The 13,353-nt window shown below is 39.4% G+C and overlaps 1 protein-coding gene across 3 annotated transcripts in view; it reads left to right on the plus strand.

Annotated features, from left to right (window-relative positions):
* The window catches only part of Trim37 (tripartite motif containing 37), a 122,295-nt gene that overhangs the window by 28,364 nt on the left and 80,578 nt on the right, over positions 1–13,353 (plus strand). For all 3 annotated transcript variants that reach the window (XM_021212186.2, XM_021212187.2, XM_029546109.1), the window contains 3 exons: positions 4,670–4,794; positions 8,804–8,854; positions 11,676–11,757. In XM_021212186.2, the coding sequence (XP_021067845.1) occupies positions 4,670–4,794; positions 8,804–8,854; positions 11,676–11,757 (258 nt within the window). The remainder of the gene's footprint in view (positions 1–4,669; positions 4,795–8,803; positions 8,855–11,675; positions 11,758–13,353) is intronic.

The raw sequence follows: 13,353 nt of genomic DNA on the forward strand, positions 1-13,353 counted from the left end.
TTTAAATTATTTTAATGGGTTCTCAATGATCAGTGAGGAGTTTGTAAAGTGGCTGAGTAGGTATAAACACTTGCTATGAAAGCTTGGTGTGCTACATGTGTTTGACCCCTGGAACCTATGTAAAAAAGTAGGAAGAGAGAGAACAAACTCCACAAAGTTATCCTTTGATTTCCAGATGCATGCCATGGAAAGGCATGTTCTCCCACTGACAGAAACATGCACACATACAGTAGTAACAAAGTTAAGAACATTTAAACTGTAGAGTTGTCTCTAATGGTCTGTGCCTTAGCAACTGGGAGGGTTAAGGCAGGGGAATATTTTCTCCTGTATACGCTCTGAATTCTATAGTATGTATATCAAAGATATGCTTCCATTTGAACATTCTGCTGCTGGCTAGAAAGTAGAAGAATATTCCCCAGCCAGGAGTATTTTAAGATGTTAAAAACACCATAGTATGGTATTGGGGTATAGAGGCACACAACTTTAATCCCAGCACTTGGGAAGGCAGAGGAGTGTGGATCTCCTGTGAGTTTAAGGCCAGTCTGGTTTACATAAAGAATTCTAGGCTAGCCAAGGCTGCATGGTGAGACCCTGTTTTGAAAAAAAGAAAGAAAAAGAAAAGAAAGAGAGAGAGAGAGAAAGAAAGAAAGAAAGAGAAAGAAAAGCAAGCAAGCAGGAGCTGTGCACAGTGGTAAGCTTTGTAAATCCTGGAGCTGTGCAGAGAAGCCAGGAGAATCCTTGGGGTAAGCTGGCCAGACTTGCACACTTGACAAGACCCTGGCCAGTGAGAAACCCTTTTTGGGAGATGGGAGTAGGAAACACAAAAACTGTGGCTGGCACCTGAGTAATGACACTGAAGGCGTCTTCTGGTTCCCATATGTGTACAGAGAATTAAAAAGCAAGCAGAAGACAGTGAACAGATAGACAAAGTGGGTGCCTGGGTAGCCAGCAATGTGAAATTTCACTGATTTTTAACAGACAGAAAATAAAACCATAAAAACGCCATGATTTACCCATTTATGAACATTTACAGACAGTTACAAATATTGGCAAAAGATGTACTAACGAGAACTTTGGCATATCTCGCGGATCAGCTTTTAGAGTGGCTATTATCAGGCTTGTTTGTTAGTATGCTCCAATTAGCAACTTCCCATCTAGTAAAACAGGATGATACCTACCAGGAGCCACGTATGAGGATCTCTTCATAATTTATCAGTGAAATGAGTAAATTGTGCTTTTTCCCTCCACAGTGTTCCTCTGAAACTACTGGAATGAAAGGCGGTATGCAACTCAGCTTGAGGCTGTGGTGAACGCCTATGTGTAGCATCAAATATTTGAAAGGCCTGTAGCCAGAGGATTTGTGAGCTTAAGGCAATATAGTGAGATTTATGTGGGCTTTGGTTGGTGGTTTTTTTTTTTTGTTGTTGTTGTTGTTGTTTTGCCTTTTCATCATATACCAGTATGTTTATTATGTAATGGCCGTATCATTTGGTATCATCATTGGTAAAACCAAGGTTACATGTCTTGATGGCTCTATTCTTATGTGCTATAAACAATAGTTATTCAAAAGATGTAAACCCAATTGAGATGTATTATATTAATTTTCCATTGTGACAACCTACTTCAGAGAAAGGCATGCCGGGCGGTGGTGGCTCTCGCCTTTAATCCCAGCACCTGGGAGGCAGAGGCAGGCAGATTTCTGAGTTCGAGGACAGCCTGATCTACAGAGTGAGTTCCGGGACAGCCAGGGCTACACAGAGAAACCCTGTCTCCAAAAAACCAAAAATAAGAAGAGAGGGGGTGGGGGCCAGGGGGACAGGCTTACTTTTACACTGTTTCAGAGGGTTTGGTCTATGGTTTTGCAGGTTATTTGATCACATTGTGAACCCTGAGGTTGTGAACTGGGAAAACCTATTTCTTGTGGTGTGGCTCAGCCCTAGCACACACCTTTAACCCAAGAGCTTTCTGTGAAGAGGTAGAGCAAGCAATCTGTTGACAGGGAGTGAACATAAGAAAATCCAGGAAAAAGGAAGGAGTGTCTTTGAGTTGAGGGGTATTTAAGACAGTGTGGAGAAGCAGCAAGAGCTTTTCCCTTTGGGACATCCGTGGAGTAGGAAGCTGAGCTGAGAGCTTTCTCTGTCTCTGAGCTAGCAGGCTTTCACTACAGTGTCTGGCTCCTGAGTCTTCATTTGGTAAATTGAATGAGATTTTATTTTAAAAACACATAGTACAGTGGCCTTGTTGCTTTGGGGGCTATGGTAAGGCAACATGTATATCATGCTGCAAAAAAACCTATTTAACTTGTAGCATTTGGGGATGAAGAAAATGGCCAGAATCCCAGCATACCTTTCAAGACATGATCTAAGTTTAGCTCATTGGGATTTGCCTCTTAAATGTTCGTATATATTTGTAGATGATGAAAGATACAGTTCAGCCCACAATAATAAGTGGTTTTCCTGAGCTGCCTCATGATTTTTACAACCAGTAGACATAAGCAGTGGCAGGAGCTATTCCACATTGTAGTGTAAAGTTCTAGAACCTTAGACTGGTTTTCTTGAATTCAAAATTCACAGTCTTTTAACTGTTGTGCATATTTTATTAGATTTCTTATTCCTTTTAGTAAAGGACTTATTTTATATGTCTGTCTGAGTCCCTGCATCCATGTATATGTACTATATGTGTGCCTGGTACTTGAGAGACCAGAAAAGGAGTTAGAATGTCTTGGCACTGATTCTGTAAGCTACTGTGAGTCACCATGTGGATGCTGAGAACCAAACCCAAGTCTCTGCAAGATAAGCAAGTGCTCTTAACTGAGGAGCCGTCTTTCCAGCCCCAGATATCTCGTTCTTTATCTCTGACTTCACTTAATATTTCAAGAACTTATAAGATTATGTGAGGGTTGGAGAGACAGCTCAGAGGTTAAGAGTACTGGCTGGTTATTCAGAAGACCTGGGTTCAATTCCCAGCATCCACTTGGCAGCCCATGACTGTCTGTAACTCCTGTTCCAGGGGATCTGACACCCTCATACAGACATATGCAATCAAAACACTAATGAACATTAAAAAAAAAAGATTGAAATATGGATGATATTAGCATTTCTATTAGCTATATAGGATTAGAAATGCTTGTTAAAAGTGTAGAACTGGAGTATCTGCTTATCAATATATATAGTAGTTTAACTATCAGTGTGAAAATCTGTAGGTTTTTTTTTTTAACTTAACCTTAAAACAGGAGGGGAAACTTGATTAAAATCACATAAAGTCAACAATTTAATTGTTAAAATGCAAACCTAGGTTCTCCAAAGATTCTTAATTTTCAAACCCACTTTCACATTTAAATATTGTTAAAAATCTATATGTATGTGAAAATTCCTGCTTACGTAATGCACCACTGTGTGCCTGGTGCTCAGGGAGGCGGGGGGGGGGGGGCAGGGGGCAGGCATTAGATCCCCTGTAAGTGGAGTAATTGAATGTTGTGAAGCACCTGTGTGTGGGTGCTAGACATTGAACCGGGTCCTCTGCAAGTGCTGATGCCTTTAACAACACTGCTAATTGTTAGGCAGCAGATGTTCTTAACAATAGAACCATATTTCCAGTCTCTATTTTTAATTATTTTTTGTTTTTTATTTTGAGATAGAATCTTATATAAGTGTAGGCTGACTTTAAATTCTTCATGTAACTGAAGGATAACCTTGAATTTCTTCCACCTTCCAAGTGCTGGGGTTGCAAATATGTGCAGACAGGTTCAGTTTTACTTTCGTTTTTGTTTTTTCATTAAATATCTAGGTTAACTTTATAATTTTCCACTGTTTCTTAAATTTTATTTTAGTATATTTAAACTAAACACATTACCTGCTTTCCTTTGCTGCTTCCAGCTCCTCCTCCCATGTTCCCATGTTGTCTTCTCCCTTCAACTCCTCTCAAGTCTTCCCCTCATTGGTAGCTCCTTTTTCTTTGATTTTTAAATTTTGGGGGGGGGGATCGAGACAGGGTTTCTCTGTATATCCCTGGCTATCCTGGAACTCACTTTGTAGACCAGGCTGGCCTTGAACTCAGAAATCCGCCTGCCTCTGCCTCCCGAGTGCTGGAATTAAAGGCGTGCACCAACGTGCCCGGCTTTTTCTTTGATTTTTTGGGTGTGTGTGTGTATACACAAATATATAATCGCAACTTGAATTCATTTTTTGTTGTTAATGTGTATATGATTTCAGTGCTGAATGTTATATTGGATGACCACTTAAGGGGCTCATCTGATTCTCCCTCTCAGCAGTCAGAACTAGTTGTCTGGCTGGTCTGAAATTGGCTAGGTAAACCAGGCTAACCTTGAATTCACAGAGATCTGCTTGTCTCTACCTTCCAAGCAATTTGATCAAAGGCATGCCCCACCACACCTGCCCTCAAGTTTTCTTAATTAAGACTTTTCTATTTATTTTTGAGATAAGTTTTCACTGTGTAGCCTCGGCCGACCTGGAGCTTAAATATGGATACCAGACTAGCTTGGAACTGGATGTGTAGAACAGGGTGGCATAAAACTCATATCGTCCTGCATCTGCCTCCCGAGTTCTGGGATTAAACGTGTAGACTACCACACCTCTCATTTTTCATTAAAAATTTTGAAGTGCCTTTGAACAAATTTTTTGTTGGTTGAGATACTGCTTTCTTCACGCAGTTGCGGTCTTGCAGTAAGAGTGAGCTAATATCCAAGAGCTCAGAGATCCTAATGATGTTCCAGCAAGTTCACCGAAAGCCCATGGCATCCTTTGTAACAACACCTGTTCCACCAGACTTTACCAGGTATCAGTTTTAAAGCTATACTTCCATTTTAAGTTTGTATATCAGGGCAGATACACTTTCTTTCTTTCTTTCTTTCTTTCTTTCTTTCTTTCTTTCTTTCTTTCTTTCTTTCTTTCTTTCTTTTTCTTTCTTTTAAATTAAGCAGATCAAATATAGATTTATTAAGGAAACATGAGAAAGAAATCTGGAGAATGGAAGGGACTACAAGAGACTGAATACTATTTTAATTCATTTTGTTTTAAGAAATAGTCTCGGGCTGGTGAGATGGCTCAGCGGGTAAGAGTACTGACTGCTCTTCTGAAGGTCCTGAGTTCAAATCCCAGCAACCACATGGTGGCTCACAACCACCCATTAATAAGATCTGACGCCTTCTTCTGGTGTGTCTGAAATCAGCTACAGTGTACTTAAGTATAATAATAAATAAATCTTTTTTTAAAAAAAAGAAATAGTCTCATGTAGCCAAGGCTAGTCTTACGTCAACCCACTGTTTAACTGAGGGTGAGTTTGAGCTCCCTCCTGCTTTCACCTCTCAAGTGTTGGGATTACAGGTAACTGCCGACATCTCTAGCTAATTATTTCCTTTTAAGGTACTATTAATATTTAAAGTAAGCTGCTGAACTCAGTAAGTTATTGCAGGCTCTTGCACAATGGAGTGGGTTTGATTTCTCAGAACCTTGTTGGTGGAAGAGAACACAACTCTAAGAATGTGATGGGCTCATATTTTGTCTGTAAAGGGAAAATGATAGGGAATTAGATTTTTCTTTCATTAGCACTCCATTTTCCATAGAAAACAGCTATTCTTACTGAGTCCATCAAAGAACTACTCTTTCTTGGTGTGAGAAGTGGTTCCTGAATGCTGTGGTGCCTGTGGGGGCCTGAGGGTAGCTTGGGAAATCTGTTCTCTCTCTCCACCATTTGCATGTAAGGAATTGAATTCCAAGATGATCAGGTTCGGCAATAAGTGCCTTTACTTGCTGAGCCCCCTTGAAGGCCCTTTTCACTTTTTGTTTACCTTTTAAATGTGTGTCTTTTAAATCAAAACTTAAAAGTAGTTATAATACTAAAAATTTTTGAAGGTGACATAGTGTCTCCAAATTTTAAAAGAAGTGGGAAGGAATAATTAATAGAAAAAGTTTGCAATCTCGATTCCCTTTTCAAATTTTCAGATTGGCTGAATCTTCAAATTCTTCTCAATAGCATAAAGATTAACTGTCAGTCTGTAGTTAGTTTCAGGTATCTGAAGAAATGACTAAGTTGAGAAGAGGATCTAGATTTTATGTAGCCCATACAGTGGATGCCTTTGGGTCTCTTTTCTTCCCATTGTTTGTAATGTTCTGATTAACCTAGTGATCTAAATATTTAATTATCTGTGACTTATAGATTTTCAGAATAGATATGGTTTAAGGCTGCTTTCCCATTTTCTGTGAAGACAGACAGTTGACACTACCATGACATGACTCTGTGAAGACCAGAGTCATGTCAGGAGGAAAGACGGACTGAGGAAAGCTAAAGCTGTGCTGGAAGGGCACGGGATGGAGGCTGTCTGTGCTGTGGACTCCACAACCCTGTCTTCATTGACCTTCCACAGCACTAATCTGTTATACTGCTTGTGTATGGAAGGTTTCTGTAAGAAATACACATGTAGAGTGCCGGAGGGCTTGTCAACATGACCTAAACTGAGGTATATCTGAAAAGTGGGAACTTAAGAAAATTTCTGTGTCTCCTTGGCCGCTAGGAAAATCTTTACGACGTTTTCTTGGTTAACAATTGGTGTGAGAGGGCTCAGGCTACTGGGTAGTGTTACCCCTTAATAGGTGTTCCTGCTAGTTATAAGAAAGCAGGCTGAGTGAGCTGTCAGGAGCAAGCCAGTGAGCAGCCCTCCTCGGCCTGTGCTTCAGTTCCTGCCTTTCAGGGTCCTGCCCTGAGTTTCTTCCTTGACTTCATGGACTAGAATTGCAAGCTGAAATAAGCCCTTTCTTCCCCAGCTTGCTTTTTTTAGTTTGTTTGGTTTGGTTTGGTTTTTCGAGACAGGGCTTCTCTGTATAGCCCTGGCTGTCCTGGAACTTACTCTGTAGACCAGGCTGGTCTTGAACTCAGAAATCCGCCTGCCTCTTCTTCCCAAGTGCTGGGATTAAAGGCGTGCGCCATCACTGCCTGGCCCTAGCTTGCTTTTTGTCATGGTGTTTATCACAGCAATAGAAAGCAATAGGACATGTAGAAATATCACAATATCCTGGGATAGATAGATTTTCTGTGTTCTGAATCTGGCTTATAGCAAAAACAACACATTTCACTAGAATAAACACATAATATATAAAAAACAAAAGACAATACCAAAAAAAAAAAAAAATCCAAAAACACCCTTGCCAAAGGAAAAAACAAAACAAAGCAAAAATCCAGACAAACAAACAAACAAACCATCATATAGATTCACAGACTTGAAAATTGGTCGAAGTCTTTACATTTTAGAGGCTATAGTGAATTGGTGGGTGTACTGACCAGTGATTATATATTACCCAGGATGATAGACAAAAACATGTCACTTTTGGTTGATAATTGAAGTCTACTTAAGAGTTCTCATTATGTTTACGGTCTCCTAAAAAGCTTTCCAGGTACTAATTGCATTGGTCCTGGTAATGGGAGTTCTGTATATTGAATGCTAGAGCATATAATTGGGAAACATTGGATCAGGCCTCTGGGTATTTGACTTTTTATGAAGTATTCAGGATTCATGAGGCACAAAGATGGAGAAGTGTGGGATGTAAAGCTCATCAGAAATGCCAAAGCTAAGAACAAAACACACACAAAAAAATAAAAATAAAAATAAGAAAAGAAATGCCAAAGCTGATTAGGGATTAGGTACTTGATGTGCTCAGTTTGGATAGGAACTGTGTGTATAACAACCATAGGGCAAAGTACATCTTCTTATTTTGGAGAATATATGATTTAATTAGATAAATTTGTTCATTTATTAATTTTGAGACAGAGCCTTACATAGCCTAGGCCAGCCTCAGACTTGCTATTTAACTGAGGCTAGACTTGAACTCTTAATTCTTTTATCTCTACCTTCTGTGAGCTGTATGCACGATCACTATATAATCTGATTTAGATAAAACTTAAAATATTTTTTTTAAAGATTTATTTATTTATTATATGTAAGTACACTGTAGATATCTTCAGACACTCCAGAAGAGGGCGTCAGATCTTGTTATGGATGGTTGTGAGCCACCATGTGGTTGCTGGGATTTGAACTCCAGACCTTCGGAAGAGCAGTCGGGTGCTCTTACCCACTGAGCCATCTCACCAGCCCTTAAAATATTTTTTATTTGTACTTATGAACATGCTCACATGGCAAACTATATATTATTGTAGGTATAGTCTTAATCTTGTTTTATTCAATTTACAGTCACAACAGTTATGACAGCATATTATAATACTGTATATAGTATACAGTTTTGTGTTGATGTTTTACTGACAATGCCATAGATCTTCCACATGATCTAAAGGTAGCTGGCAGCAGGATATATTATTACCAGTCAGCTCGTCCTATGTGTGAATTAGGTCTCTTTGCAGAAGATTATATGGAATTTAGGCTATTTGATGTCATCTTATCTTGCCAAGAAAGTATACTACCATATCCTGGTTGTCCCCTCAATTATATATTCTAATCCTATGAAAGTATTGGCATGCTGGGGCTGTAGCTTAGTGATATCGTGCTTGCCCGGCATTCTTGAGGGCCCCAACAACTAATTATACAAAATAACCAAAGCATATAAGGGAGTGTTTCCTAGTAAATAACCTTGAAGTATTTGTTGTATTTCCATTCTAATTATAATCTTGATGGTTTTATGAACTGATTTGGTTTAATGCTGTGCTTAATAAAGATTAGAAATATTTTATAGGCACTACAGCTGCCAAGTTTTCAAGATAATATCAAGTAACTTGATATTATAAATGAAAATTTAAATTAAGGCAATAATTAACTTTTTCTCCTTTTGTTTCTTTTTAGTGAATTGGTACCATCTTATGATTCAGCTACTTTTGTTTTAGAGAACTTCAGGTAAGAGGTTTTGAGAACTCTGGGTTTGTCTTGTGTTGTGTGCAAAAGCCAAGACTGTCTCTGTGTGGCCAGAGAGAACTGGTGAAGTCCTTAACTACAGTTTCCTCTTGGAAACAGAACTGATCTGCGGGAGTGTGCATGCTGAACTTCATTTCTCATGTCAGGGCAGAAGCATTTGGATTTCACAGTTACAAATATTTGCACATAGTGCTGTGTGTGACAGTGCACACCTGTAATACCTGTACTCCAAGGCACAAGGAGACAAATCTCGGAGTCTGAGGCCAGCCTGGTCTACAGAAGTAGATCCAGGATAGCCAGGACTGCACAGAGAAACCCTGGGTTAAAAAACCCAAAGCAAACCAAAAACCACATAGATAATAATTAAAATATCTTGGATATATAAGGTCCAGTCTAAAGCAAAATATATTTTTGTTTCATATATACATTATAACACATAACCTAAAGGCAATTCCATATAGTATCTTCAGTGACTGTGCTTTCACCATAATGTGTGGCATGAAGTTGGGTATGTATCTTCTACTCAATGGCTTCTTTGTTAGATCTTAAAATTTTCAGAATTTAGAACATTTGGATTTCAGATTTTTGGATTAGTAGTGTTCAACTTGTGTAGTCAGGGGTGACTGTTTCTTTACTCTGGAAAAGGGAACCTTTTGTTTTGTTTTTCAAATTGGATTTCTCTTTATAGCCTTAACTGTCTTGGAACTAGTTCTCTACACCAGGCTGCCCTCTGTAGACCAGGCTGGCCTCAAGCTCAAGAGATCCGCCTGCCTCTGCCTTCTGAGTGCTGGGACTAAAGGTGTGTGCCACTGCTGCCCAGCTTAATAAATATATTTTAAATTTTTATGTATTTTATCTTATCTTCTTTAATTTTGTGTGTATGGGTGTTTTGCCTGTATGTTTGTTGATACTCCATATATATATATATATATATATATATATATATATATATATATATATATATATATATATATACCATGGCCTGGTACCCATGGAGGCCAAAAGAGATCTTCAGATTCCCTGGAATTAGAGTTACAGGGAGTAGTGAGCTCTAGTGCAGGGAACTGAACTTGAGGTCTCTAACAGAGCAGCTACTAACTCCTGAGCCTTCTCTTCAGTCCCAAAAGAAGTATTATTAAATAGTAAGCACACTTGGATTTTGTATCAAAGAATTGTGGAAAGAAGGCTACCGGTTGTCTGTTTTTACGCTAAAAGTGAAAAATTATGCCTTAGAGCCATTATAAGAAATGTGTAGGTTCTTATGTTAAGCTACATAATAATTTTTTTTTACTTTGATCATTTTCTCTACGGTTAGAAACTTTTGTAATTCAATTATCTATCTATCCTATCATCCATCTATCCATCCATCCATCCATCCGAGACAGGGTCTAACTATATAGTCGGCTAGCCATAGAAGTTGCAATATAGACCAGGTTGGGATTTAAAGGAATCCACGACCATATTGGTCTAGAAGTAAATATATTAAAACATGAAGATTATGAGAGACTGTTCTTTAAGTGTAAGACAAAAAGGGGAACTAAAAATATACGGCCTTTGGGAAAGAACTGGGAGTAGGTGGTGATGAGTATAGAAAGCTATACTGCACCATTCATTTTTCCCTGGTGGTGGTGGTGGTGGGGTCTCTGTGTGTGTGTGTGCATTTTAGTTTTGATTTAATTCTTGTATGTCTTTATATGTAGAAGCCAGAAGACAACCTTAGGTGTTGTCCACCTCTTTAATTTTTATTTCAAATTGTGTATGTGTGTGTGTGTGTGTGTGTGTGTGTGTGTGTGTGTGTGTGTATGTGTGAGTGCAGTGTTGAAGGTGTCCAGAAGATTTCAGATTTCTTGGAGCTGGTGTAACAGGTGGTTGTAAACTACACATTGTAGGTGCTGGAAACTGAGCTCAGGTTCTCTGACAGAAAATTAATACCCTTAACTGCTGAGCTATTTCTCCAGGCCTTAGTTTGTGTGTGGTGACATTTCTTAGTATCCTGGAATATTCCCAAGTACATTAGGTTAACAGGCCATCAAGGCCTAGGATGCATCTGGCTCCACCTCTCCTGTGTTAGGATTGCAAGTGCAAGCACCGAGTCTCATAGTACTTACTTAGGTTCCGAGGACTGATGGAGGTCCTTGTGCTTGGGGAGGAAGTTTACACCTGAGCTGCCCCCTCAGCCTTTCTCCATCTTTATTGGGTAATTTTGTAGCTAAAAGCCTTGCTGAGTTTTCTCTACACATGCTAATGGTTGATATACATTCTTATTTCTCCATTAAAAAAATATGGTACACAGGAGTGGTCAGTTTTGATTAATCATTTTTGGTGCTTAATATTGAGTCTCGGGCTATGCGTATGCTAAACACATGCTGTACCATAAAGTAACTCTGTATCTCTAGTTCCAGATGATCCAGCATCCTCTTGACTGTGTTTTTGTATTTGAAATAATAAAGAATGCTTACTGAGCCAGAATTAAACTTGATCTACTTAGTGGTACTCTGATTTTTCTTAAATGGCATAGTTACTGAGTTCTTGCTGTGTGTTTGTGTATATGTGTGTGTGTTTGTTTTTGTTTTTTGCTGTGTTTTAATTGGGACTTAAAAGATAACTGCTGAGTGTTTTGGTATCATTAAGTCGTAATATAAATATATCCAAGCTTATTTAGTGAAACTTTGCATGTTCAGCAACTTTCTGGTGTTCAGTCTTTTAAATATTAATATACGGTGTGGAGTTAGGTTTGGTTTTGCTTGTTGCCATTGCATAATAGTTTTGATGTTGGAATTCGGTCGGTTTTCTTTTTCTGTAGCACTTTGCGGCAGAGAGCAGATCCTGTTTACAGCCCGCCTCTTCAAGTTTCAGGACTTTGCTGGAGGTTAAAAGTTTATCCAGTAAGTATTTCCTATTTTCAAATTCAACTCAATTTTGAACTTTTCTTTAGTGTTTTGGAGTATATTAGTTTACTTAATAAAGGAGTAAGGAGATTAATAATTTCTTTATGCCATTTATTATGCAATTTGTGAAAATCAGTGCTCTAAATATGAATGTGTAAACTCGAACATCATGAAATGTATTTCTGCTTTATAGGGAGAGAAATAATGTTTAGAAGAAAGTTTTAGTGGCTGGAGAGATGGATCAGCAATTAAGAGCACTGTTGCTCTTACAAAGGGCTGAGGTTTGATTCCCAGTGCCCATGTGATAGCTCACAGCCATCTGTAACTCCCAATTTGATGGGATCCTTCAGCCTCTTTTGACCTCCAAGGGTCAGATGTGTACACATATGGTGCACAGATATACATGCAGGCCTAACATAGATATAAAATAAGTAAATCTAACAAAAAAATTTTTTTGAAGATTTTTTTTTTTCAGTTTTCAGTTTTGTTTTGTTTTGTTTTTCTGAGACAGGGTTTCTCTGTGTAGCCCTGGCTGTCCTGAAACCTGCTCTGTAGACCAGGCTGGCCTTAACTTGGAGATCTAACTGCCTCTGCCTCCCCAGTGCTGAAAAAAAATTTTTTTTAAATAAAATATTTTTTTTTATTGCAGTAAATTCCTTTAGTTGTACTGGTAATATAGGTCACAAATGCAAGGATAGCTTTTATTATTATTATTATTTTATTTATTTACATTCCAGTCATTGCCCTCCCTCAGTCTCCCCTCCCACAGTTCTCATTCCATGTCTCCTCCCCCTTGCCTCCAAGAGGGTGCTTCTCTCCCTCCCCCCCACCTCCACCCCCACCCCGCTCCTCCCCTTCCCTGGGGCCTCAAGTCTCTTGATTAAGCGAAGCTTTTCCCACTGAGGCCAGACCAGGCCTCTGCTATATTTGTGCCAGGGGCCTCAGACTGGCCTGTGTATGCTCCTGATTGGTGGCTAAGTCTCTGGGAGCTCCCTAGAGACTAGGTATTTTGAGACTGTTGGTCTTCTTATGGGCTTGCTCTCCACTTCAGCTTCTTTAATCCTTCCCCTAATTCAACCATAGGGGTCTCCAACTTCAGTCCAATGTTTGGGTATAAGTATCTGCGTTAGTCTCAGTCAGCTGCTGATAGGGCCTCTCAGAGGACAGCCATGCCAGGCTCCTGTCTGTAAGTACTTCATAGCATCAGTAATAGTGTCAGGCCTTGATCTCCCCCAACCCCATGAGATGGATCCCAAATTGGGCCAGTCATTGGACCACCTTTCCTTCAGCCTCTTCCCCATTTTTGTTCCTGCAGTTCTTTTAGACAGGAACAATTCTGGGTCAGAAATTTTGACTATGGATTAGTAGCCCTGTTGCTCCACTTGAGGCCCTGTCTTATCTACTGGAGATGGACTCTTCGAGTTCCCTCTCCCCAGTGTTGGGCATTTTGGCTAAGATCCCAGTGAGTCCTTAGAGTCTCTTACCTTCCTGGTCTCTGGTACTCATGTGCATCATGAGCCTCCATGTGGGTGCTTCCGAACTTTGTTACTTCGGAAGAGTAACCAGGTGCTTTTAGTTGCTGATTTATCTCTC

The sequence above is a fragment of the Mus pahari genome, chromosome 14, assembly GCF_900095145.1.
Source record: "Mus pahari chromosome 14, PAHARI_EIJ_v1.1, whole genome shotgun sequence".
Taxonomy (NCBI): domain Eukaryota; kingdom Metazoa; phylum Chordata; class Mammalia; order Rodentia; family Muridae; genus Mus; species Mus pahari.